Source organism: Rousettus aegyptiacus, unplaced genomic scaffold (genome assembly GCF_014176215.1).
Source record: "Rousettus aegyptiacus isolate mRouAeg1 unplaced genomic scaffold, mRouAeg1.p scaffold_m13_p_5, whole genome shotgun sequence".
Classification (NCBI taxonomy): Eukaryota; Metazoa; Chordata; class Mammalia; order Chiroptera; family Pteropodidae; genus Rousettus; species Rousettus aegyptiacus.
The window spans coordinates 85,186,546-85,212,941 of NW_023416308.1; the positions used below are offsets into that span (position 1 = coordinate 85,186,546).

A 26,396-nucleotide genomic window follows, 5' to 3' on the forward strand; every position below is an offset into this window, starting at 1 on the left:
GCTCTCTGCACATAGTAGATTCTCAATGAGGGCCTGTTGTAGAAGTAGCGATTTTTAGAAGTACGTAATCTAAGTTATGAGTTGACATTGTTTAACTGCAAGGGGTACCCTTTGTATGGACTCCAGGGTATACAGTCAAATGTGGCCATCCTGGATATTGATCTCATACATTCAGCCAAATTCCATGAGAATTTAAAAATTAGTTATATGGGTGGTTGTCACACATAACAATCTATTCTGTCTGCTTTCACAGAAAATTAAGCAGGTATGGGAACAGGAGACATTTTTGCTATCTGGACAAGGTTCAGATGAAATTATATGTAATACAGAGCCTTGGATTTATTTCATCCTGGCTACTCAGACAGCCCTGAACAGGGTGCACATTGAGGCCCCAAGCTGGAGGATGCTTGGCTCATCTGCAGACAATGTCATTTAGGTCTGGCTTCTGGTAATAAGGCACTCCTAACTGGGCTCAGCTATCAGCGAGCCTTTGAGACAAATTGCAAAATCTGTACAACCATCTGAGAGATGGAAAAGTAGACCTGATGACACTACAGGAGATATTGGCAGTTCTCAAAAGTTTGAAAGAGAATCCTTAGAGAAGCAGTCCTCAAAACTGAATTTCAAGGTCCTTTTCCTGTGGTTAAAGGGTAAGAGTAGTTACAGAATCAGGATCTGAAAAGATCCTGACAGGCTGGAATGATGGACTTTATATAACGGGTTGAAATGCAATAGAAATAAATGTAAGGTTCTGTGTTTGTATATGAAAATCCTAACTATGCATGAAAAGACTGGGTATAGCGGTAGGGATGTATCTGCGGAGTAGTCTATATGAAAAAGTCCTAGGAGTTCAAATTGACGTAAGTTGACTGTTTATGGTGGCCCCGCAAAACCAAATGCAGTATTGGGCTGCATTGACGGAGGTGGAGTATTTAGGATGAGAGAGGCGATGGACCCACTCTGCTGTGGATCTGTCACAGCAGGAGCATCCCTACAGTTCTGGGCTCTAGGCTACAAAAGGAAAATTAGACAAAGGATGGTCACAGGATATATGAGGGGCGGGGGGAGGGGAGGTGTTCCAGAGCTTGTCACAGATAACAAAGGAACAGGGAAGTTTTGGCCTGGACACAACTCCAGGAGGACCTGAAAGCTGTAATCTGAAAGTCAGTCATGTGCATAAGAGACTAGTCTTGTTTCTTGTTAAGAGGAATAAGAAGACTCTGAGGATGAAAGTTACAGGAAGCAACAGATAAGGAGGGTCGTTTTATCCTTAACTGTTTTAAGGTAAAATGGACTGGGAATGCATGACCCAGCAGCCCCAAGATTCCATGATTCCTTAGCCTTCCCGTGGCTGTGTGTTCTTTAGTCCTAACACAGAAAGGTGGTGGACAGAGCCATAATTATAGGAATGTTGCAGGCAGTGGTGGGAGAGTTTTAAAAATTCTCATACAAGATTTCCATAAGAACACTCTTAATTGGTCCCCATTAGTGCTGCCAGTTCTTTAGTAGGCCAAGGGAGATCTGGTGGATGTGGTCACTCTTTCACCAGAGGCTGTGTTACTTCCTCATTTATTCTTTTTGTGTACCAGCAGTATGCAGGGTGCTGGAGAGGCTTTGGGGAATAAGACAGATCTCTTGCTCTATTCAGGTATGCAGTATGCCTGGGAAGTAAGACTGCAAACGCAAATTATATAACTAGCCATACACTTATGATTATAGTTACAGTTTGAACCCTTGTCTTGCAGATATGGGTTTTTAACTTCACATAGGATTACATTTCCCGCACTTAGCTTTGGGGCTATACTTTCCTGTTGTATTATTGTCTTATAGTTCTTCAGAGTCAGATTGCCTGAAACTTCTCATTCTCCTGGTATGGTACAGATAGATGGGAGGTATTTGCTTATACTTTCAGGTATTTTCTTTCCCACCAAAGTAATAAAGCTTTGAGGAGGTCGAGTCATTTTTTTCGCAGATGTGATCTTGTGTATGGTTAGTTACTAGTGTGGTGACTACTACTACGTTAGGAGATATCTGCTTTCTTCGTACTGTTAGCTTCTTATCGTAGGGTTTCCTTGGCCACAGCTGTTCATTCTCTAGTGGCTGTAAAGACTCTACCAGGAGGTAACTAAAAGTAGAAACCTGGGTGAGGAGGAATGAAAATGAAAAATAAGGCTAGAACAGAACCGGGTTTGTGGACTCCCACAGTAATGCTTGTATTTGTTGCTTATGCAAATGACCACCCATTTAGATACAAATGGGGGAAAAACCAAAAAGGCACATTTTTAAAAAGCACTAATCTGTCCTCAATTGCTGATCATAGTTCATAATTAAATGCCCCTCATCCTAACTTCCTCTACTAAATGTTTTTGCAAACAATTACTCTTTTATTTTTATACTATTAATAAACTTAGAGCTACAACGGATTCTGAATTCTATTCTTAGCTTTCAGATTTTTTTTTTTTTTTTTTTTTTTTGGTATCCCATCTTATTGTAAATTCTTCTTTCTTTCAGGTAGGAACGAATTGATAGCCAGATACATCAAACTCAGGACAGGGAAGACGAGGACCAGAAAACAGGTAAAATAACCTACCTGGAAATTGTGCATGTCAGCGAATGGCCCAAGGAGGCATTTTGGCTGCAGTGGCTGGCTGTGCTTTGGATCCTAGGAGCCCCCACTTTGAGTTCCCTGTAAGGACGTCAGTGCTGTCTAAATTTGGTGTTTTCAATTGGCTCAGTTTTCACTGTTCATCATTTCAGTGACCCTTTACTATGTGGTCTCCAGATGGGAAAGTTTTACTGCTAAGGACAGTGTATGTACTGCTCCTGTACTGTATTTTAACAGTTTTATTTCTTTCCCAAACTGTGTATCTGCAAACGCTGCAAGAGCTGCAGGTGCAAATATACTTGTGAGTCATGAAATTTTGAGATTTTGTGCATTGTAAAATCCTGGAACAAATATATTAGTCATCATTTCAATGAAAAAGTAATATTAGCAGCCATGAGTATTGGCCTGAATATGATTCTGAATGATGTGCGTCCAGGGAACTGTTGCTCCTTAAGCTATGGCTTTTTGTCAGTAGCTGCTGTGACTGAAATGAAGTTACAACTGAAATACCTTTGTGCAGAACAGTGTCAGGAATTTTCTTCTGCCCTTTGTGAGGGCTCTGGCTCTCCTCCTTTTTGATGTAAAGCAGCCCAAAATCTCAGACCCAGTTCAGAACTGGAATGGATGAGAAATTTGTGTTTAACTAAAAACAGAAAAAGGGGAAGGGGGAAAGAAAAATCAGACAAACCTTATGGGTGAGTTGTTAACTGAAAAAAATTTATTTTTCAATGTTGATCTATGCTGATGGATCTGACATGGATTTTAAAAACTATAATCAAACCAAAAGGCAAGCTCAACTGTGGTCTCATTAAGCCTGAGCAGATTCCAGTCCTCTGCTCAGTGATGAGTTGTTTTCATGAGTGTTTATGAGGGGGGAGAGCTTTCCCCCAGGAATGCTACATGTGCCCTAGCCGGGAGCCTGGCTGCTGAGTCAGCACAGAGGGAAGTGGCCTCCTGCCAGTGTTCAGAGGCAGGACTTTGTTTGGTGGATGTTCCCCCGACAGGGGACAGTGGTTCTCATTAAATCAGAGAATCGCATCAGAACAAAAATTCGGGTGAAAACAAGTGAAAGCAGGAGCCAGATGGAAGGGTGAAGAGAATGGGGGAGGTCCTGCTTCTCCTTAAAAAAAAATGAACGAACAATTTACACTCAAAGACAAAGTTAAAGCTGAAAGGGTCTTTTATTATCATAAATCCTGTGTTTTAGAGTGTTTGAAATGAAGTAATTGTCTCGCAGTCTGAGTTGCTGAACTTTTTACATGGAAGGTTCTAAATTTCGGAAACAGACAAAAACAGACAAGATCTCATTCCTAACATAGTGAAAGTGGTGGGCCTAGGCTGTCTGCTGGTCTGTGAGCTCTGGTCATGTGCCCAACCCCTTCACTGGGGGACTCTTCTAAATTTAACCAAGCCCTGCTGAAAGAGATGCAAATTTGTTTACCCAGTGGAATCATTGTTTCAGAAGCCAGGCTTGGCTTGGTTTCCACACCCGGCATCCTGGGGGTGTTTTTAGGCAGCAGTTGGTGATACCTCTCCAATGTGAATTTGTTGTTCAGCAAATCCGTGTGGTTTTCAACCCAGATTTTTGACAGGATGGCTGGCTGGCTGTATTCACACTTTGCGCTTTGTAATAATATGCAAATCCACTTGGCACCCAGTCAATACCCAAAAGAGTGGAAGGATTAAAGATATTTATAAGGGCAAAAAAAAAAAAATGCTCTGCTAACTGGGTCTTTCCATTTCACTTTGAGATCTAATTTACATGTCAGTATTATTTTAACATTTGCTACAGAATCCAGAGCTCTTAATGAGATCAGAATACAACCGACAGCTTCAGCTTTTTGATTCTGAAGAATGTGCTAATTTATGGATCGTCTCTTCTAAATTGAGAAAAAGGGATTTTCCCTCCTGATACTGAGAAGCTATAAATATTTTCATTTACCTCTACTCCCACCTTTTTAATTTCATAAAGAAAACAACCCCAATCTCCCCCTCTCATCCCGTGCCCATGATTGCTCCCGGGTGAGAAGAAACTAGATTAGCCTAAACTTCCCTCCTGAATCAAGTCACTGCAGTGATGACCCAGTCTGAAAAGCTTAGAGCAGCGCTGGGGGCTTGGTGTCTGGCTGGGACTGTGTCCTCCTAACTGCAGAGCTTTGTTGAGATGCAAATAACCTACCCCTCCCCACCCCACCCCAAACCCTTCTAAGGAGCAGCTATTTTATATTTGATTTCCTTTTTTTGTTTTGTTTTGTTTTGTTTTGTTTCCCCTCATAAACCCGAACAATGTAGGTGTCTAGTCATATACAGGTCTTAGCAAGAAAGAAAGTTCGAGAAATTCAAGCCGCCATTAAGGTACGTCTGGCTTGCCCAGTTGTAGGGGGCTTTTCATCTCCATGGTTACAGGCTTTTCCTTTGTTTTCCTCCCTTCCCCTACCCTGCAGGTGTCTAGTCACATTCAGGTTCTTGCCAGAAGGAAATCTCGTGATTTTCATTCCAAGCTAAAGGTATGCGCTTTCCTGCTTTTTGGCTTGTGGTTGCTATGCATCTCACTTCCTGTTTTCCATGGTGACTGGTGAATGCCTGGTGCTGGGATTCTCGTAACCTAGTTTCCTCGCATGTGAGAGCTGTTTACATTTCTTTGTGTCTAATCTCTCTGTTTCTGTACTAGCTTCACATTAAGCTCAGTGTGTGGGTGTGTGTGCGTGTGTGTGTGTGCGTGCGTGTGTGTGTGTGTGTGTGTGTCCCTAATAACAATGCAAATGCAGCAGAGAGCTGGTCTTAATAACTTTTCAGCACAAAACCCTGAATTTTTTTTTTTTTTTACCCTTCGAATGTCCACCAAGCAGCCCTTTGGCTAGGAGAAGAAAAAAGTCCAGAGACACAAAGTTTGTGTAGAAATTATAAACAGGAGTCATTTCAACAGTGGTCATCACGAAATTACTTTTTAAAAATATTTAGAAATTGTTTTGTGTTTTTGATGTATTTTCAAGAATACTCATGAAAAATAAGCCTTTTTCATGTAATTCTTCACGTGTTCTTCCAACACAGTATTTCCTGCCAGATTTCTTCTACATTGCTTAATATTGTTTTCTAAGTTATTTAAAAAATTGGAAGTGAGGCCTTAAAAAAAAAGATAGATCTTAAAGATGGGAAAGCTTCCGACCAAATCTGTGTTTGCAGTTCCATTCGTACTTGAGTTTAAAATTTTTTTACATGTGCCTCATTTTCCCATCTTGTAACATTTTTTCATAGAGAATATAGAGGCATGGGCAATTTTTTAAATGCAAATTCTCCCTATTTTTTGCCCTTCCAAAGTTTGCAGTAAAGCATACATGACTTTTTTTCATAATGCCCTGTTTTAGAAATACAAAGGGATTATAGTTTGCATGGAGTTTTACTTTATAATCAAAACAGATTTGTAGCTCATATTGTTGTTGCCTTTCCCGTTTGCCATTTTTTGTTCTGTTCTTTATTTTTCCATACATTAAGTAAAATTGTGTTTTTGCTCTAAGCCTAAAGAACAAAGTGCAATTTCATAGCACTTAGTGGTGAACACTGGGACCCTGTCCCAAAGTCCTCCAACTTTTTTTATGCAAATAAGGTTGTCTGTCGAGTAGGACTAGTGACTAGGAAGGAGCATTTGGTGTGCCCTCTGCAGTGGGCAGCATGCTGGCTCGCTCGCACGTGTGGCTGATGGTGGCTGGCTTTTAGCTGCACTGGCTGAGCAGTTGGAAGACTAAGATAACTTCTTAGATCCTGCTTTTTAACCAAAGGTGCAGTCCTCTCTATGTGGATGTAACTACCACAGTGTTTGCTCAAGTTCTGACTCTGTTTCTAGTTTCTCTGAGCTAATGAATTAATGATGTACAAAGAAGTTCATAGACATCAATTTTGTGTCCACCCATGATGTTACGTATTACTCTATTTCTACACTGTGTGGTTCCTATAGACACTCCAGGGCGCATAGCCCTAGACCAAAGGCCCAGTAAGTGGTGGATGAAGCTCTCCTGTTCAGAGGGATCCCCATGGGGTACAGGAAGCACTCATTTTCTCATTTGGTGATTTTAAGAATATTCCTCAATGGAAACAATTTTGCCATTATACATATCATACACACAGACACACAGTTATATTTGTGTTTGTTCTTAAAAACTAAAAAAAGAAGATCCCCCCACCACCACCACCACCACTTGCAATGCTGGCCCATTCTCCTTTGGGGCAGACAAAGGAGGAGGCAGAAACAGAGGTAGTCGGGTAGCAACTGGCTCAGCATTTCAGCTCCGAGAACCACCTCCATCAACTGTAGTTTCTTTCCTTCTTCCCTACCACATCATTCTTGGAAAAATGGAGGCCTCTGTTCTTCTCATCAGCTAACACCAACTGAGCATTCCAGGCATGGCGCTTATCATGGTGGGCAGTTAACAGCCAACCCCCTATTCACAGAGCAGGCCATGTAAATGGGAATGTGAAATATAGGGCACGGTTGGATAAGTGTTAGCAGAAAGAGCCAAAATAAAACGTGGAAGGAGTGCCGGGACGAGCTGCGTGGACAATAGGCTGCTGTTTGGGAACCGAAAGGCAGGAGTTAGCGTGGTGCATAGCCTCTCTCGTGCTTTCTCATGTACCCGCACTACAAAGTAAGTTCCATTATCCAGATTTTAAGAAATAATATTTAGATAACCAGGATTCTCAGAGTTTAATTGACCCACCAAAAGCCACCAGGCCTAGTAAGTGTCAAAGTCAGGATTTGAACACAGATCTTTCTGAATCCTAAACCACTGCTCTTTTAGACAGGATTTTATCTAGTAGAGATGGGAGAACGTTCTCAAGTGGAAGGCTTCACACCAGCACACACTACAGATAAACTGTTACCCCTCATGTCCTTAGAGATAGGCATACAGCCCTTGCTACCAGCCTCCCCCCAGCACCCACAGTTTAGAAGTAAGATATTTTTAACTTTGAGCACTTGGTCAAAACGTGGACTTAGTTTGTGATTGACACTGTGGAGACTGTCAGGAACTCGGGGTGATGTGATCCTAGCTGCAGACCTGCTCTGTCACCAGTCTGAGGGCACTAGGACAGTTGAGAATAAGGCTTTCTGTCACCTGCCTGAGGAGACGTTGCTGCCTTCACCTCCCGTGGACATTTTTTGTTAAAGACGCCCTCATTAACCTCCCTAGATCACCAGGTTATGGGCTTGAGTTTGTTGGCCTTGTAGGAGAGGTAGATCTCACCACTCCATCTGCATTTTCTTGCTCAGCAGTGGAGTGTAACAGCCCATTTGTGGGAGGCAGGGATGAGCTTCCTTGTTGAGTTTGTTGTGGGGTCAGGCTGACAGCTATGTCTTCATGGCCTCCCACACCAACTTATGAGATAAACTCGATACAGAAAGTTGAAGTCATCCCCAAACAACAAGAATAGCTTCTGGGTGGGCAGTGGGAAGTATTCAGGCTTACAAAAGATGTTGTGCTTTGCCAAAGATGACGAAGCAGGGCTTCCTGGAAAAGGTGGCTGGTGACTGACCATCTCAGGACTGGTCCTTGCAGTGCTTGCCTTAGTCAGGATGCTCACCATTTCTCCACATGCTCAGAAGTCAAAGGATTTCTGTTCTCTGGGGTGGACAAAGGCTTGTGGCCCTCCTGTGAGGACTGAAGCCAAGCTCCATTTTTCTGTCTTCCCTTGGAGTTTGAATAAGTGATTTACTCACACCTGGGGCCACCGCCAAGTGTGGCTTCCATGTGATCCCTCTTGCTCTTTTATTTTTATTTTTATTTTTTTTAACACCTACAGCAACCAGTACTCCTAGGTGGTCTCCCACCGAATCAGGCCCAACCCCGCTTAGTTTCCGAGGTCAGACGAGATCGGGCACGTTCATGGTGGCATGGCTGTAGACCCCTCTTGCTTTTAAGCCTCTCTTCCCTTCTTGGGGAAGGGCACTGTAGAATTTTTTAAGTCTGTGGTTTTCCAACCTTTTTGAAGCAGCAAAACTCATATTTCAGATTGAAATCTTACTTGAAACTTTCAGTATAAAAGTGTAAAGGCTGTTTTAATTGAAGCTTATGCTCTCTCATCCTTAGCAATGGCTTCTTTGGCTGTTCCATTGATTAAGTTTTGAAAAACCACACTGCTTTAGGCAGAAGGAAAAGGAGATGGCTGCCCCTCAGCTGTCCCTTCCGGCCTTACAGGAAACTCACATTTCCCATTTTAAAGCCCGTGTCGCCTATAGCTCTGTAACCTGTTCTGCCAGAGTCCTCTGAAGAAAACAGACTCAAGAAGAGGGTGGTGGTCATTCTTAGGTCATAGTTACAGATGAGTCATCATAACCGCCAAAGTCACGCTCTTGAAAATCACTTGGAACGAGTTCCAGAGGTCAGGTTTACGCTTCTGCTGACTGCAGTGGTTCTCAATGTGCTCGTTTGTGAGCCATGAAACGCATGGACTTTAATTTTAATTTTTATAGCAAAATTTGTTTTAGTAAAAGTTTAAGATATCCGTGTAGAATTGAACCCCGAAAGCTCAGAAATGATTACTTACTTAATTCCTGTACACTTCCTGGGAAGCCAGTGTGTTCTAGACCCTTTAGTAGATGTCAGCCATAGAGAGTTAAATAAGCAACGTTTCTGTTCTTCAGGAACACTAAACTTCTCTGTTATTTTTGGCTATATTTGGGGAAAATACTGGAAGATTTCCAGTAGATTGTCCCCAGCTTGCAGGGGTTACGGTCTGCAGTAGAAATTTAACAGAGTAGTGCAAAGACCGCATTGCGAAAAGATGATTAATTCTGAGTGTGGGAGAAATTCTGCCTTCCTGTATGCTCATTTTCAGTGGTACTTGAGGTACCATTAAGATTGAGCATAGAGGAAGGCAGAATTTCCACTGAGATACAGGGATGTTTGGGGAACCATGAAGAGCATCATTTAATTGGAAGCATGGGATGGGAAATGCCACTGGAGGAGCCTAACAGGAAGGTCCCGGATCATTCCATGAAGGAGTGAGGTTCATCTGTGGCCAGTGGGGAGCACATGGGCTTCATTCATATTTACACTTTGGAAAAATCTTACCAACCATTTTTGGAGGCCAGATAAGAGAGAGACAAAACTGGAGCAGGGACACTAATTTAGGAGCTGCTGTAAAGTCTGAGTGAGAGAGGTGCAGGCCTGGATCAGGGCCCACCACACACCCCTGGGGCCTGGCCCCAAGACAATCATCAGTCCTTATCATCATCTTCAGCCGGCTCCCCACTCCAGTCCACTTTGCTGCGTGCTCTTTCTTCCTCATTTTAAAAGAATCAGCTATGTTTAAAAGTTAAGTGTGAAAAGTATACACCAAAACTTTTCAATACCAACATTTAAAACTTTGGTGATTAAAGGTTGCATTTTCTTAAAGTAATGGCAATTAACTGAGAGTGTGCTAACTTTTCTAATATAACAAAAAGTTTAAAAATGCAGAGAATGGCATATAAAACATTCATGTTTGTACTATCCAGAAATGATCATTTTCATTATGACATTTTAGAAATGTTTCTTTTAAGGGAAAGAAATCAAATATCAAAACATTATTCTTACTTTTTCTGATTTCTTCTACCCACTTGCCTTCCACAGCCAATCTCAATCTCCCTCCTCCCCGCCAACTCCCCCCCAAAAGTGTCTTTCCCTGACATTTATTTCTCTGAGAAAAATCGATTCCAGTGAAAACTCTCTCTTCTGCTTTTGCCCTTGTCCTGAAACTAATCTAGATTTTTACTCATTTTCCACTATGAATTTGTGCTGAAGCCATTGGTACTAACATAAGATTTTTTCTCTACAATTTATAGAAGCCTAAACCAAGTTACACTTGGCCAACAATTTGGGATGGCCTTGAACACAGACTACAACCATATGGGAGAGATGCAAAGGACAAGAAAAGCTAGGGGACAATCGAAGTGGTCAGGGAGTGACATGAGATAAAGAACCAGGAGCAGAGAAACTGGGAACAATAGAGAAAAGGGGCAAAGGGGTCAGCAGAGTTCAGTTGAGATTCAAGAGACTGCTCAGATGGATAAGGAAAATAAATGCAAGGCATTTGTGACTCGAGTGCCAGGACTTTGGCCATTAAACATATACTTTCAGTTTTTATTTTTAAAATCTTTTTGGCTGAAGCGTCTATGAGACGAGTCAGAATTGTAACTGCTGCCGAAGAAGAGAGCTTAGCTTTGTGGAAGTTATTTCTCAGTCATGAGAGTGCCGTGTGTTTGGCCCCTGCCAGGCAAACTCCTTTCGACCCATCACTATTCAGGTGCTAGGTGGGTTTTAGGTGACTCAGAGCTTTGTAGCAAGGCCTGGTTCTAGTTATAAAAAAGATGGATCCATGCAGTTGCACTGTGCAAGTGGCTTATAGGTCTGTGGAACAAGCATTTAGGAATTCCAAGGATGTTAACTTAGGGGTCTCCCTTGGACATTGTGTCACTGGCGGCATCTACAGCAGTCTCTGTCTCTGTCTCTGTCTCTATCTCTGTCCCTGTCTCTGTGTGTATGTGTGTCTCTCTCTCTCTCTCTCTCTCTCTCTCACTCACACACACACACACACACACACACACACACACACACACCAGTTTCATTCATTAATTGTCTCCCATCTCCTCCGTTCCTCTCGTTTAGCCCCTCACTGACATCTTCTTCAGTTGAGCAGTGAGAGGCAGCAGCCTGTCTGAGAAGACTCTGGTATGGTCTGAGGCCTGAAAGTTTAGAAATTATTTTCTACCTCGAATTATTTCGCTCACCATTAATTTATCAAAAGGACATTAACTATTTTTTAAGCTCCAGGGCTTTATTATCCCAGACCATACTACTTAGAGTTTCCTGCTGAGTCTCCATATTTTCAGTTGTCCTGAAACATTGTCCAGGCCCTGCCCAGAGACTTCCTTTCCCAAAGTAGCAGCAGCAAAGCACTTCCTTATTTGCCTGCTTCAGAGGCTTGTGGGAGCCACATTCAAACTCTGTAGACCACCAGTGCATTGTGGACTACCGTCATCTTCCTGTAAAGATGGGCCAGGCCACTTCTCATCTGGAGTGTGTTTTGGTGAGTGTATGACTGAGGACAGTAGTAGGAAAAGAAGTATTAACTCTGCTCTAACCTCAACAGCAGTACTACTGTCTTAGGCAGTAGACGTATTCACGTCATACTCTGGATGTGTTGAAGAAAAACCTGTCCTTGCTGACATTGCAGCTTCCCAGTAGATCAGAAAGAGGCCTGAGCTCTGTGTCCATTCGTTGGTGACTAATTTAAGAGCTCCATGTGCTCCCCGAGGCCATTTTCTTCATCTTTGACCTGATGGCCTTTGTGATTTGATTTTTGAACAGGCCTTTATTCCCGATCTGCTATTCCTTCCAATAAACAGCTTTAAAGTTCAAATTGTTAATTTAATTCTCTTGAGGAGTTTAAGAACTTCGCTGGGGCATTGCTGCAGTCTACACTGCCAAGTCCTGGCTGTATCACCACTGATCTCATCCAGGAATGGGCCTCTCTATGAAGAAGACATGCATTACTTCATCCAGTAGTAGTCTGAGACACAGGTTATGTATCCAGGACCAGGGCTCCTAAGCATTTTAGGTCTGAGGCAGGATCAAACCTGGATGGTCAGTCACGTGGGCCCCATAGACTGCAAGTTCAGTGAATGGCAAGGCTGTGGACACTGTGCACAGTGCTTGATGCAATTCTCAGAGCAGTCCTGTAAGTAGGTGTTGCTACTCTCACTTTATAAGTGAGGAAGCAGAGTCTTGGAATGACTATGTAACTTGCTCAGGTTAACAAGTATGGGTTTGATTCCAGGGCTGTCTGGCACCAAAGCCCAAGCTTTTTGCATGATGTCATGCTGCCTCCCCAAAGAGTACTGTTCAAGGATGAGGGTCCATTTCCCTCCCTTGGGATGCTTTTGCATGATCTCCCCTCAACTGAGCCCTCTATTCATTGTGTTTGTGTGTTCGAATTAAAGAAGATGAGTGGTGGGAACTGGTATTTGTCTGGAGCTAAACTTGAGCCTGCTGTCTACTTGGGTTCCTCTGGCTTTTAATGGGAGATTTACCTCCTGCCTTCTGCTGTCACCTCCGAAGGGAAAGGGGGCTAAGGTCAGAAGGGTGCCTTCTCCCTAACACACAGACCTGGCATTAGCTGATCTAAATCACAGGCTTCCTGGTGGAGCATTATCAGGTACACCTACAAATTACTTGGATCCCTGTCTGCAATCCTTAATGATGCTAAGCTCCACATCAGAATGAAAGGAAACACTATTGACAATTATAAAATACTAAATATAGCTCAGTACATTTAAAAATGAACAATGGTAAAAGCCTTGAAACATTTTTCTTTGATGTGAATGGAGTCTTTGGCATTTGGAAATACAATAAGATGAATTAATTGCTCCTCATTACATGGCAAGTCAGGAGAAGTATGAATGTGCCTTCTCTACTCGGCATTAGCTATTGCCTGATCAAAATAGCCCCCTTTTGTATTTAATCCGGCTTTCTCTAATAATAAGCAAATTGGAGATCATGGCTAGAAAAATTCAAGTGCCCTTCATCCTTTCTCCAGAACCCTCATAGAGTTTTGCGATGTTTATCTGCTCAGGGGCTACTGCTAATAATTGCAGAGGTCATGTGAATCCACATAGTACAAGATTAGAAACAACATCTGCAAAATTACTTCTTAGGGAAGTGTCCTTTATTTTATCTTTTTCTGTAAAACTGATTTTGAAAGCAAATTGCTGTCTTTCCTCTCTTGCACTATATATTGCTGGAAAAAGTATATCTGGAGAAAAACATTTAATAGGTATCAAGAGTGTTTGAATCCATGATCTTTTTTTTTTTCTGACTTTATGTATTTTTCTTGATGAATTGGTGGACTTCTACATGAATAAAATAGGTTAGAGTCTTTAAGTTCTGAAATGATGACCCCTGAATAAACTGTTTGGAATATATTGGTTTAGTAGACTGTTCATTAAAATTCTATATATGACAGCTGTGATATTATACATGCAGGCATATGATCTTTTTATATTATCTTTACAAGTTATATATATATAGTTAATGCCTGCAAATGATGAGATTGTTGATTCCCCCAAATAATCAAAAGCTAGGGGAGCAGAGGAGCGAGGAGAACAAGACTCCCATCTGTCCAGAAACTGATTCATAAAATGTCCTCGAGTTTGAAGAGCACGTTTGTGATGTGGCTGTCTTCTTGTCATGTATATTACATGCAGACTTTTTCCAAACATCGTGTACATTTCAACCATTAAAAGGAGGCATTCTGTGGAACCCAGAGTCGTAGTGGCGGCATTGCTCTGCTTTATGAAATATGAAAACTGTTTATTTAGTAACAATAACAATTTGAAGACTTGAGGCTGAGGAATTTACCCATGACAGATCCTGCCGGGCCCCATGTAGCCTAGGTAGTGAGGCCATTGATGTCATGGTGTGCCGAAATTGGACAGGGAAAAAAGCTGAGTGAGTACTGAGACATGCACCCCAAGCTGGAGTGCTTGGTCTGCCATCATTTTCAGGGCAGGTGAGCCATTTGTTCTTAGCACCTCATCAACAGTCTGATACCCATGTTGCCTGCTCCATAAACATTTTCCACATTCCAGATCATGGGTTTGAGTTAGGGTTCAGTTGGAAAAGGAAGGTTTGCCTTTTAGAAACAACGTCTGCTTTTGTGGCCTCATTCTTTGTAATCTTAGGGATAGCAGTAATAACTACTGACTAGTGTGAAGTTGTCCAAACTCTTTCCTAGGGCACATTTTTCTTGTTCATGCATGCTTATGTGTACACATGTACATACGCAATGTTTCCTGTAATCTAAGACATCATAGACAATAACTCTGTATTGACTTAAAACAGGTTTTCAAGACAAAACAGTGTGTTTGTCCTATGTAAATCTTATCCACATCTCGGAAATGTTGGTATGAAAACATTTGAGAGTAAAATTAATATTGCGTACAAAGGTGTATGTAGCACATATTTTTGAATTTACTTAAGCTTCATATTTAGATAGATTAGCAATACTTCCCTTCACTTCCCATTTTAGTCTAGGGGTTTGAATGGTGAGGATAGAGTGGAATGTTTAAAAGTCCAGGATGTGTGACTAGAGTAACACAGAGAAGCAATTTACTCAGTTCTGACACTTAGAGTTATAATTTCTTCAAAGCCAGGCCTGTACCTCTAGGCTGAAAATGACAGTTTAGAGATCCCTCCATTGAAATCTCTCAGCTTGGCATCCTTCTGTACTCCCATTTTAGGATAAGTGGGTCTACAGCCAGGCTCTTGGTTCTGATTTTGAAATCTCCCTGGCACGGCTTATTATCTGCAGGGTTACTTTGGATTTTAAACAAAAAGTTTTAATCTTTTTGTTTTTCAAATGTGCATCATATATAAAGGGGGAGATGTTATAAAATTAAGTGCGTAATCAGAGTGTCTCCAGTACAAAAGGTAGGAAATCACTGGTATAGACATTTTAGTCCATTTCCAGAAAATTGCCTATTTTCGAGTAGGTAGGTCAAGTGCAGAAAGAACCTCTACTTGAGGTAAAATTTCCTCTCCACACTTGGCTTTCTGTCTATTAGGCTAGGCGGCTAAAAGCCATCCAGGTTTTAACATTCTGCTCTCTTTTCACTAGTGGTTTTTTGGCTATATATATTAAGATGTATTTGCTTATAATAGAATTTATGCTCATAGCTACCAATACTTTTTGAGCCATAAGGGCTTTAGAGAATAAGGTACAACTCTTTATTTTGGAGAAATTAGTGTTAAATGACTTATCCAAGGTAATACAACCCATTAATGTCAAACAGAGGCAGGTATAGAAGCACCAGGTCTCCAGACTCCTAGGCAGGTACGCCTTTCCTTAGCAGAGAGCAAGTTGGTGTAGTAGAAGCCGTTGATTTGCTCTTCTGCTTTTGAACTTTTGTTTTCAGTTGGGTACCTCATGAAATGCTGGGTAATAAGAGAGTCAAACCTTACTTTATTTAACAAAAGAAAAAGACTGTTCTGAAGCTGCGTGACCTTTCTCTTCATTGACTGATTTCCCTGTTAAAAAAGAGAAGTTTCAAACTTTCATGAACGTTTTGAAGAACTTTTCAGTCAGCCTAGTGAAGGGAAACATCTCAGGCAACTCTAGTAGAATAGAAGTGGGCTGTGGAGCTGTAGGGAACTCACTTCTACTTGGACCTGGACTACCAGTTCCTGAGTCACTCTACCCAACTGTGCACAAATGCACTCCGTATTTGGGTGAGCAGAATCGCCCCTGTCATCAGCATTTCATAAACACAAAACTCTCAGGTCTGGGAAAGGCCCCATAATGTACTTTTGGAATATAACCAAGCCCACAACTCTGGTAGTTGTTCCTGGATTTGCATCAGCCAGGCAGGCAGGAAGTCTGGGCTGCCATTTTCCCAGCCGCCACAGCATGGGCCCTAGAGAAACTGTAAGGCTTGTTCCTTGTTGCGGAAGGAATCTATGGTTATACCTCTGTCATTACTTACAGTTCAGAATTTGCCTCAAAGGCATTTATAACCTCTCATTAGGGGTTAAGTAGCTTAGGGGCTAGAGTCCAAAGTGACTCATTGAAAGAGAAACCAACAAGTGTGTGTTTGTATCAAGGTACTCTTGACAGAGAAGGGAGTAAGTGTGACTGGAACCATGCTTTTTGTTTATTATACATGGATTACCCCTGAGAGGGTGATGGAGCAGATGGCAGGTAAAACCATAGGACCAGCTAAGATCAGATGGATTGGTGCTGAGATCTGTGTGTCGCAGGTTCAGTTTGGCTTTAGGGCATTAGCACACACCCAGTCAGTTTTTCATAAAATTCCACAGATGTCAAGATTTGTCTTTTTTTTCAGGCATCTCGGTGTCTGAAATGTTTCAGATCTTTTTTAGAAAAGTTACCAGAGGATGCTAGCTTTAGGTTAGAGCATTCACCAGATTAGCAAATGGAGCTTCAACTCAAAGAATGCCATCTGACCAGAGGTGGCAAAAGCCTCATTCTAGTCACCTGTGACCATTCCACTGGGACCAGTAATCCTGCAAGTTTCCTTGGGCCTTCTTCGTGGTAGCATTTAGCTATATAGCACATGGCCTTACAGATTCTCATAATGAGCATGTGCATCCCCGAAGAGCTGTTCCATGAGGCTCATTATTTTTTCATTTGAGAGGTAGAGAAATGTATAAAAATATTGTAAAAGTTTATGAAGTGTTAGGCTCCTTTTCAAGGGTTAACATAAACTTTTTGAAACTTCACGTGGTAGTCCTGGCAGGTATGGGGCAAAGTGGTGTCTATTACCACTTTAGGAGCACTTAATTGATCTGTCTTAAAAGCCCCTAGTCATTGTATTGTAGGCTTTGATTTTTTTTTTTTTTTTTTTAATTCTCTTTTCTGTCTTGCCGTTGACACCTCAGCACATTTATTCATCACCTCTGGGTAAACCTGTAAACAGTGAGGCCACCTCTACACTGGTCCTCAGTGTCTCATCTGAAGTTTCCCTTGACCTTTTACTCACTTTCTGAACTTCACATAGCAGCTGTGGGGGGCATTCTTTTTATTTCAACGTCACCATTTTGTTCCTGCTTTGATGGAGTCTTGGCCAGGTAGATTTATGGACTTTCTACTAGCAGGCAGGAACCTTGACATGTTTACCAAGCATGAAGCATCATCAGGGCTTGTCCCCCACCAGAGGTCCAAGCATTTCTCCATCCATACTAGAGAAGCCACAGAACTAGCTCGAAGGAGTTGGGGGTTGTTTTTATTGTTGCAGTTGCTGGTAATTGCCCTTCTAGATAGTTATCTGGGCCATTCTTTCCTCCTAAAATGTGAAAAAAAAAAAAAAAGAAAGAAAAAGAAAAAACCCACACTCCTATACATTTTATTATGCCCCAGTATTATGTGTTTGTATACATATATTTTTTTAACTGAAGAAGAAAAAAACCCTGCTTTTGTACGCAATCCTTTTAACAAATTGTTTATTGTTGTATCCAGGTGACAAGCATGGTAAGTATTTCCACCAAAATGAGTATTCTGTATTTTAGCTGTGCTTGGCAGACTCTTTGGCTAGCTTTGTGTTACCGGCCTTGGCTTTTCTAGAAAAGACCCATTTGGGAGAAGGAGAAACCACTTACCTGGTGGCATCCCCTGTGTCCTCGGCTACGGAAAGAACCCGTGTAGACTTAGACCTACGGCGGGGGAACCTGAGAGAGCATGCGCCCCGCCAGCATGCTGCTTGGCCCCGTCATTGCCCTACTCCCACCCCTCCCCCTCCCCCGCTGCTTCTGAGCCTCCCCCACCAGGTGTCTGCCAGGGCTTCCAGGCCTCGCATGACTCCAGCAGTTCCTGGGACTGTGGCTCCTTGACAGCGCACACAGTGAGGACCTCTCTACACTCTGGATGGTCCTACCCCGATCCACACCCACGCCTCTTCTCTCACTGCCCCGCTCCATCTATATGCTTAAAAGCAGGGCCTTTTTTTTCCCCTCTTGAGTATGTTAAGTAATTGGAGAAATCTCCCTTTAGAAGCTGGAAAAATAAATACATTGTCCACTTTCCTCAGACGCTTCCCATTCTGTTGGGAAATGGATTAACAATTTTTTTTTTTTTTTTTTATAAAACCTTGCCACTGGGTGTTCTCAGTAAATGTTCAGAGTTACAGTAGGTTGAGTGTGTTTTAGCCTTCTGGCTGTGTTTATTTATCTGTGCATGTTTGCTTTTCCAGCCTCTTTTGTGGCTCTGTATTTTAGTCCATGTGCTCGTGGCTGTGCCTGTGTGAGCTGCCTGGTAGCCATGCGTTATGTATTAAATCTGTGTGTCACTGTCACCTTCAAGGATCAGACTGCAAAGGATAAGGCCCTTCAGCATATGGCTGCCATGTCATCAGCCCAGATCGTCTCAGCCACTGCCATTCACAACAAGCTGGGGCTGCCTGGGATTCCACGCCCCACCTTCCCGGGGGCGCCGGGGGTGAGTCACAGGCCAGATCCAGAAATGATGGCCCCTAGGGGCGTGAGGTCACCGTGGGTCAGCATGAAGCGGTCCACCTGGTGCTCGTATCTGGGACTGGTGTAAGACACGGGAAAGACCCCCTTCTGGTGAACTGATGCTGGGTACAAAAAGGTGAAAGGAAAGAAGGAAGGAAGAGAGTGAGAGTGTGAGAGACCCAACGAGAGAGCGGGTGTGGGGGCGGGGAGGGGAAGAGGAAGGGATCCTTAGTCCCTAAAGACATGGAATTGAGTGTCACTTTTCCGGTGCCCTTCTGGGTTGTGATCTGCCTCTTCTGTTCTACCTTTTATTTTGTCCTTGGTCTCTGTTCCTATGTCATCAGGGTCACTTTATGACAACTGGCTCCTAAAAGAATAGACATTCTGTTAACATTTTCATTTTCATTTTGTATTTCATTTTCATTTTCATTTTGTATTTTCAAAGGCTGAGAAGCTTAACATTGTGGTCTCATTTAATCCTTATAAGAATCTTAAATGCCTCTTATTGTTATTACCATTTTGCAGATGAGATAACTGAGGATATTTAGTAACAGAACAAGAGTTTGGATAACTTCCTAATCCTATGGATAGCGACATTAGAACTCAAACCCAGGGTTCTGTGACTTCCTTTGCATAGTGCTACCTCTCCAGACAGGGTTTGGCAGGCACCGGAAGCCTCAGGAAAACTCACAGGAGAGGAGGCGCCTGCACCACCACTTGGAGCTCTCAGCCTCTGGTTCTGAGCCTTGTCCTCTCCCCGCAGCTGAGCCTTCAGTGCTGTGAGCTGTGGTGGCAGAACATTGCACAGGGAGTGTTTCAAAATGGAGGGAAAAAAAGAAGGATGGAGGGTGCATGGATGGAGCAGTCAGGCAAAATATTTGTGAACCCTCCGTAATGCGCCCAGCTCTCTGCCAGGTGTAAGGAGAACACTGAAGCTGCTGCCTGGTCCCTGCCCTCAGGGATTATCTGTAATAAGAGATAGAGGGAGCCCTGGGTTGCCAGACCGAGGACATGGGTTGCCATTTTGCAGGCAGCAGTGACCACAACTACATTTAGGGAAGGTCAGTCTGCAGCTGGTGGGTGGTCTGAACTTGCTCTCGTTAGCAGGGGTTGCAAAGCGTAGAGATCCCACAGTGTGCTTTGGAATGAACTCATAATCCTGAAACCTCTTACGTTTTGCTTTCCAGTTCTGGCCGGGAATGATACAAACAGGGCAGCCAGGATCCTCACAAGAGTAAGTGTGAAGACAAAGCGTTGGTCACAACCTACCCTGGGTAGTGTTTTCCCAGGATCAGATTACCTTGGGGCTTGGAGGGAAAAGATTTAACCCAAGATCACCAAAGTCATCCCCCATCATTATCTGCTGAGGCCAATAGCAGGGGAGAGACTGCTCAGATGTGGTAGAAGTGTAAATACCTCACTCCCAACTTAAGTTTAGTGGTCATCCATCTGGAACCAGGAAGAGGATCCCTGTCCCTTCATGGCTTTGAAGGGCAAACCCTGGGTCTTCCTGAGAAGTGGCCCCCTGAAGGAGAGGGCAGTAGAGGTGATCCTGTAGTCCCTTCTGTTCTGGCTTTCCCTGTGGTAGGGCAGCTAGTAGAACATCCTACTGATGCTTTGAGGGCCAGGGAAGCAAGCACAGTAAACCAGAAAATAAGGGCAGTCAGGGGATGAAAGCAGTAAGGAAATCCTGCCCCTATATTCTCAAAAGAACGTGAGCTATTATTTGGCCGAGAGAAGGAGAACCTGAAGCATGTGCCAGATGTGGCCAGGCCTCAGTCTCTGCAGGGACAAGAAGACAGGTTCAGAGGTAGATGTCCAGCTTGTCCCACTGAACAGGCATGAGGCTTCATGGTTCCTTCCTCGGCACCCTGCTGTCCCCCCTCAGTTAGAGAGAATAACTGTCTCTGTCTTGGCATAGCTTTGCCTGGGCTGTGCTCCCACCTATAGGCAGATAACCTCACAGTGGGGAGGACCCCCACTGGGCCCCTAGAGAGCCGTGAGAGGCCAAGGCCAGGCCCGGGGAGTAGATGCTGCTACAGTCACCATTTCTGATTCTCCATCCTCTGTCCCCAGCGTCAAGCCCTTCGTGCAACAGGCCTACCCCATCCAGCCAGCGGTTACAGCCCCCATTCCAGGTGAGTCTCTCTGGGTCTCCCTCTCGCTTTGTCCCACAGCTGCATGTCCCCCATTACTTGCAGAGCCATGGACATCCGCTACGTGACCCTACCTTCTTTAAAGCAGGGGTTAGCCTGAAGCTCAGAAGGGTCACAAGCGTGTTCCCTCCCAGGTCCCTGATTCCTTGCAGCCACCTTCTGAGAGCTCTTGAGATGGGTTTTTCTGTGAACAGGAAGCGTGATCACTTTCACTCAGCACCCCGGGTCATCCTTGGAAGGGGAAGTTGCTTTGGTTCCTTCCTCCTCATTAACAGACTGAATTGGGCAATCCAGGTCCTGAGGGCAGATAAGGGTTTATTACCCTTTCTTAGATAAGTAGGTTTCAATTCCTAGTACCCTTTCTTTAAAGGAAAGATTACATGGAAGCCCAAACTAGAAAATATGGTTAGATTTGTCTGGCCTTCCTTGTTACACACATGCATGTAGAATTTACTCAGTGGAGCTGCTCTCCATTATAGGGTTCCCAAACTGAAAATGACCTCCCCTCTAACACCATGGAGCATTCTGAGAGAATATTCTACAGTGCTTATGGCTGCAGTCTTTAGAAAGGAGGTGGGCAAACACAAGAAGTGTCCGGCACAAACCGGTCTCACAGGAGAGCTTTGCCAACATTCATTTCTTCCCCTTAGTCACTCTTGCCTTGGTCCCAGCTAGGCCCCTTTGTCTAGGATTAGGTGTCCTCATGCCATAGTCCATAACCTGAGCTGAAGTTGGCTTTTCGAGGAGCCACATACATTGTGCTTCTCTGGACCACCGCCTCTGGGATCCTTAGCCAGAATTCCACCCTTACCTAACTCAGTCCCACCCCTAGACTCTGGTGGAGCAGGCTGTTGGCCTTTCCTCCTGGGTCATCCGTGTTATAAGGCCCTATCCCAGTACTGGCATGAGGCCCAAGGGAAGGCACATGGCCAGCATTAAAGGTGACGATTGGTCTTTCAGGGTTTGAGCCTGCGTCAGCCCCAGCTCCCTCAGTCCCTGCCTGGCAGGGCCGCTCCATTGGCACAACCAAACTTCGCCTGGTGGAATTCTCCGCTTTCCTCGAACAGCAGCGAGACCCAGACTCGGTGAGTGTGCTCAGAGGTGTGCCTCGAATCCAGAATTTGCTTCCATTTCCATTTGCCCTCATGCCTGACAAATAACCTTTGTGAATGTGGACCTGGGGAAGAAAAGCCAAGCATCCTTTCTGTTAACTAAAAATGTATCCGCATTGACAAGTTTAGAACTTTAGAGCTGAATGTTTAGGGATGCTCTGGACCTGAAACTCCAGGGGGTACCAGAGCTGATGGGAAGGACCTTGAAAGCTTGTACATTTGGTAAAATTTAACGTTTATCAAACCTTGCCACTTGGCTAGTACTGGGCAAAGCTATTTTTATATACAATCACATTTTATTCTCACCATATATGATATAATATATTATAAAGGTAAGTGCTGTCTGACAGAGAGGTTAAGTAATTTCCCTAAAGTCACATGGTTAATATCTGATGATTTAGGGATTTTAAACTCATGTCTTTAAAACTCAAGCCTAAACATTAAGCCCTTATTCTATACTACCTTTCCAAGTTTATGTTTTCTTAAGACGTAACAAGATGGTGCTTTAATAGTGTGACATAGAATGCGATGCATTGTAATATCATAAATACCAGTAAGGTTGGCATAGGGACTCTGTTGTCTCCCGTACCCCATCAAGTCCCCGTCATCCCGTCATTTCTCAACCAGGCCTATTGTTTCCCATACATATGTGAGCTTCCCTTCTTTCCCACCCAGCAAGCCTAAGACCCTTTCCTTACTCCCACTCCTTGGCTGTGAGTATGAGGACTCCATCTGTGTGTGGGTGAGCCCAATGCAGAAACTGAGGAAATCGTGAGTTTGTTTTTGGGACCTTCACCAACTCTCTCTCACCCACCCCACTGACCTCCGGGGCCACCAAAAGCACAGAGGTGTCGTGCTCTCTGTGTGTCTGCTCCTTTCTGTTATCAGGAAAACGTGTCATGAATGAGTTCACCATCTGTTGTAAATAACTCAGATGCTGAACGATGGCAGGTGACCTCTCCTGTGAGTGTACTTGAGCTTGGTGGAAAGCTTCTGGTGATAGGATGGGGGGAGACACCGTGGGCAGAGGGGCTTCCACCAGCCATCACCAGAGTGGAGACTTGAGAACCTTGTGTAGCTCACTGACCTTTCTGTCTATAAATTGTGAACTCTGGGAGCTGGCAGGAAAATAGAGCCTGCTCCAAACTTAGGGGGGTAGAATGAAGAAAGAGATGTAAAATAGTTCATTGAGTCCATCGAGGCAGGTATAGGAAAATGAGGTTATTGAAAACAGGAAGAGATGCCAGCTGGGTCCCTCTTTTCTGGTGGCTGAGTGGTTTTATGGGAAGAGTGATGGTGATGGTGAGGGCTTAAATCCCTATCTGTGGGGGCATCGAAATAAACAAGAGTATAATATTCTGATTTTAGGCTGCTGCTTTTTTCTGGAAGGTGTAGATGATTCTTTGGCTGAAAGCTTTTTTGCTTTGGCTCGGATGATGCCTCTGCTTTTTATAACTCATTTGTATAATACTTCATTACCAATGGAGTACTTTATCATTGATCATTTTCTTCTGTTCTCAGAGTGCCGGTGAGGTAGATTCCATTTTTCCCATTTTATAGGTAAAGAAACTGAGGCCCAGACACATTGAATGACTTACTCAAGATATTTAGGCAATAAGCAGAGGGACCATGAGCCCAAATCTTCTGTTTTAATATCCACTTTTACACTACTGTAAACTTCCACCAATTTTGAAGGTCTCTTCGATTGTGTATTCAGTCTGTATATCTCCTGTCTGCACAGATCTTTCCCTTTGCATGCAACTCTTCTTTTGTTTGTTTGTTTTGTTTTGTTTTTCCCCTGGGAATAGAATTTCAAAGCATTGGGAAGCAAAAGTCCCAAGACAGTAGTTGATTAAATGACTAGAATATTCATCACAATTTAAAAAATATATGTGTGTGTGTGTATTTTTTTTTTTTTTAATTAAAAAGCCCATTTCAGCCTTCTCATTGTGACTGTCCTCTTCAGTTATGGACCAATAGGGCTCAGAATGCCCAATTCCTCTTGTTGTTTGTTCATTGGGAATCACTGGTAGACTCATTCAGTCTGTTCTGTAGTCATTTACAAGAACCTGCTAGGTGCTGTGCCGAGGAGGGGCCCAGTGCTGCACACACAGCCACAGTCTCTGCCCTTGTGCAGTCTAATGTCTAATGAGGAGATATGCACCAGGCAGTAATCACACAAGAGGTCATTGCGAAGTGCGGTGACTGCTAGGGAGGAAGAATATTGAATGCTGTCAGTTACTAATAGGGAACGGGCAGGCTTTCTCGAGGAGTAACCCTTTTCACTGAGAGGTAGAGAATTGATAAAGCCTCGGAAGGAGGAAGAATATTCAGAGGTGTTAAAGCAGTAGGTGAAAGTGGTAGATAGTTTTAAAGGCAGAGCTCCCCAAGCCCTTGGAATACAGTCCAGAGATGTTTCATGTACTTTTAGAATTATGCATAATCCGAACGATTCAACGGGATTTAGCCATTTCCTGATGAATGAAAAGACTTGGCTCTATAGATTAAACAATAATACATGACTTCAAAAGTGCTGAAATAAATGGAAGGCCTGGAGTGAGTCAACACCCTTGGGCCTCTTGAAAAATAATTATATTTTAGGGAATACAAGTTGAGGCTGAAAGAAATTGGAATTCATTTAACAAATACTTTTTAAACACTGCACACCAGCCACTGTTTCAGGTGCTAGAGAGTCAACAACAAAGGGAACTAAGTCCTTTTTCTCATGGACCCTCTATCCTAGTAGAGAAGACAAATGATAACCATCCAAACAAGTAAACACACATACACACAAACACATAAACAAGCACACACAGAATGTTAGCTGCTTATATGGAATAGTGATCCTTCTTGACAGTCGAGAATTACTTGCTCTTAGATTTAAAAAAGTATAATTTCAGAAAATAACATTTTATATACGTCGATGTTTCTGGGTTGTGTTATGGTTTTAAATTATGTCTATCACATAATGCCAACCAAAGCTGTATTACTATTGTGAAGTTATTTTACTAAGTCATAACATTGGTCTCAGTTGTTAATGTAGCTTCTAACATTCCTGTGTTACAAATCCTTATTTTTCAATGATAAACAAAGGAGTTTAATGTATACAAAGGAATTCAAGGCAGATTGTAAATAGCACATGTATTCGATTTGACCGAAAACATGAGAGCCTGAAGGATGGTTCTCATGCTAGAGGAAGCATGAGCTTCTTGGTAAAAAGAAAAATGATCAACTAATTGAAATGGAGGAGAAGTAACAAAATTATTTAAAGCATGTGGACAATATCTGAAGCACCATCTTCTCAAATTATATAATATGTGCTTTATTTTGCAAACACAAATTGCTATTACAATGAAGATGTAATGGCACTTCAGGACCAAGGTCACACTGAAAAATCTGTAGCATGTGAATGATTTCTTTAGCTCACAGACCTTTTGTGGCTTTTCAGACTTTAATTTTACTATATTTTTGTTGCAACTACAGGAAAATTTAAAGTCACCTAAAATTTATGTGGTACATTTAAATTACAAATGCGGATATACAATGCTTAATTTTAGCATAAAACATTAAACATGTTTTAATTTCATAAGGAAGCCAACAAAGTGACAAATAATTAAAGGTCCCTAAACAGATTCACCTTTGTATTTGGATTCTCTAGATCTTTGTCTACATAGTCACGCTCTTTGTAATGGTTTATGTTGATCGAAATCATGGAGTTATATATAGCACTTTTAAAAAGCAAACAAATAAATTAATGAGTGCAGTGCTGTTTTTTCATTAGTGATTTCTTTTATCCTCATCACAACACTGCAAGGTATATAATTCTATTCCGTTTTATGGAAGAGGTTTGTAGAGATTGCTGTCTTACAGCTCGTCAGTAGCTGTGGCCAGGTTTGGACATGATGGCTGTAGTACTTCCCAACAGGAGATAAGGCACAAACACACACTTGGGTAGCAATAAAGCCAAGAGGAGAACCTAGTTTGCCTAATTCTCCGTCCAGAGTGACCTCCCTTAGTTAACCACTGTTCTGGAAATTCATTCTTCAATTTACCACATAGGTCATCATTGGCACCACTAAAACCTTTGTGACTCTGCCACCTTAGCACTACCCGTGCTAGTAGTAGTACCAGCAGTAGTACCAGTAGTGGTGATAGCCAACCCTGTGCATTATCTTATTTACTCCTCTGACATAGCCAGCTGATATTGGAAATGGGATTCAAATCCAGGTCTGCTGATTCTGCATTCTGCGATTGTAACCTAAGATTGTATGGTTTACTTGTACGCAATAAGTAGCCTGTTCTGTAGTGTAGAGCCTGCTGCAATCTATAAGGAGCGAAAAGCAGAATAGTCTGGGAGATGCGCGCCCCCTGCTGGCTCTGCATCATATACAAACCAGATGGCAACGTTTCCCCAAGTCAGTGGTTGTTTATGTTGGTGGAGAACCAGCAAGTCAGTCCCTCTGTTACCTTTGGCTCCACTAGAAGCTAAGAGAAAAACAGCAGAGGGTGAAGAAAGGAAGATCTA

General features: G+C 42.9%; 1 protein-coding gene across 12 annotated transcripts in view; it reads left to right on the top strand.

The window, feature by feature from the left end:
* Positions 1–26,396, top strand: part of TEAD1 (TEA domain transcription factor 1) — a 248,626-nt gene that overhangs the window by 170,752 nt on the left and 51,478 nt on the right. For 5 of the 12 annotated variants that reach the window (XM_036220453.1, XM_016135432.2, XM_016135433.2 and 2 more), the window contains 8 exons: positions 2,512–2,576; positions 4,898–4,960; positions 5,050–5,112; positions 17,612–17,623; positions 18,452–18,586; positions 19,791–19,837; positions 20,680–20,741; positions 21,720–21,844. In XM_036220453.1, the coding sequence (XP_036076346.1) occupies positions 2,512–2,576; positions 4,898–4,960; positions 5,050–5,112; positions 17,612–17,623; positions 18,452–18,586; positions 19,791–19,837; positions 20,680–20,741; positions 21,720–21,844 (572 nt within the window). The remainder of the gene's footprint in view (positions 1–2,511; positions 2,577–4,897; positions 4,961–5,049; positions 5,113–17,611; positions 17,624–18,451; positions 18,587–19,790; positions 19,838–20,679; positions 20,742–21,719; positions 21,845–26,396) is intronic. The other 7 variants (XM_036220447.1, XM_036220450.1, XM_036220449.1 and 4 more) reach the window with 7 other exon arrangements.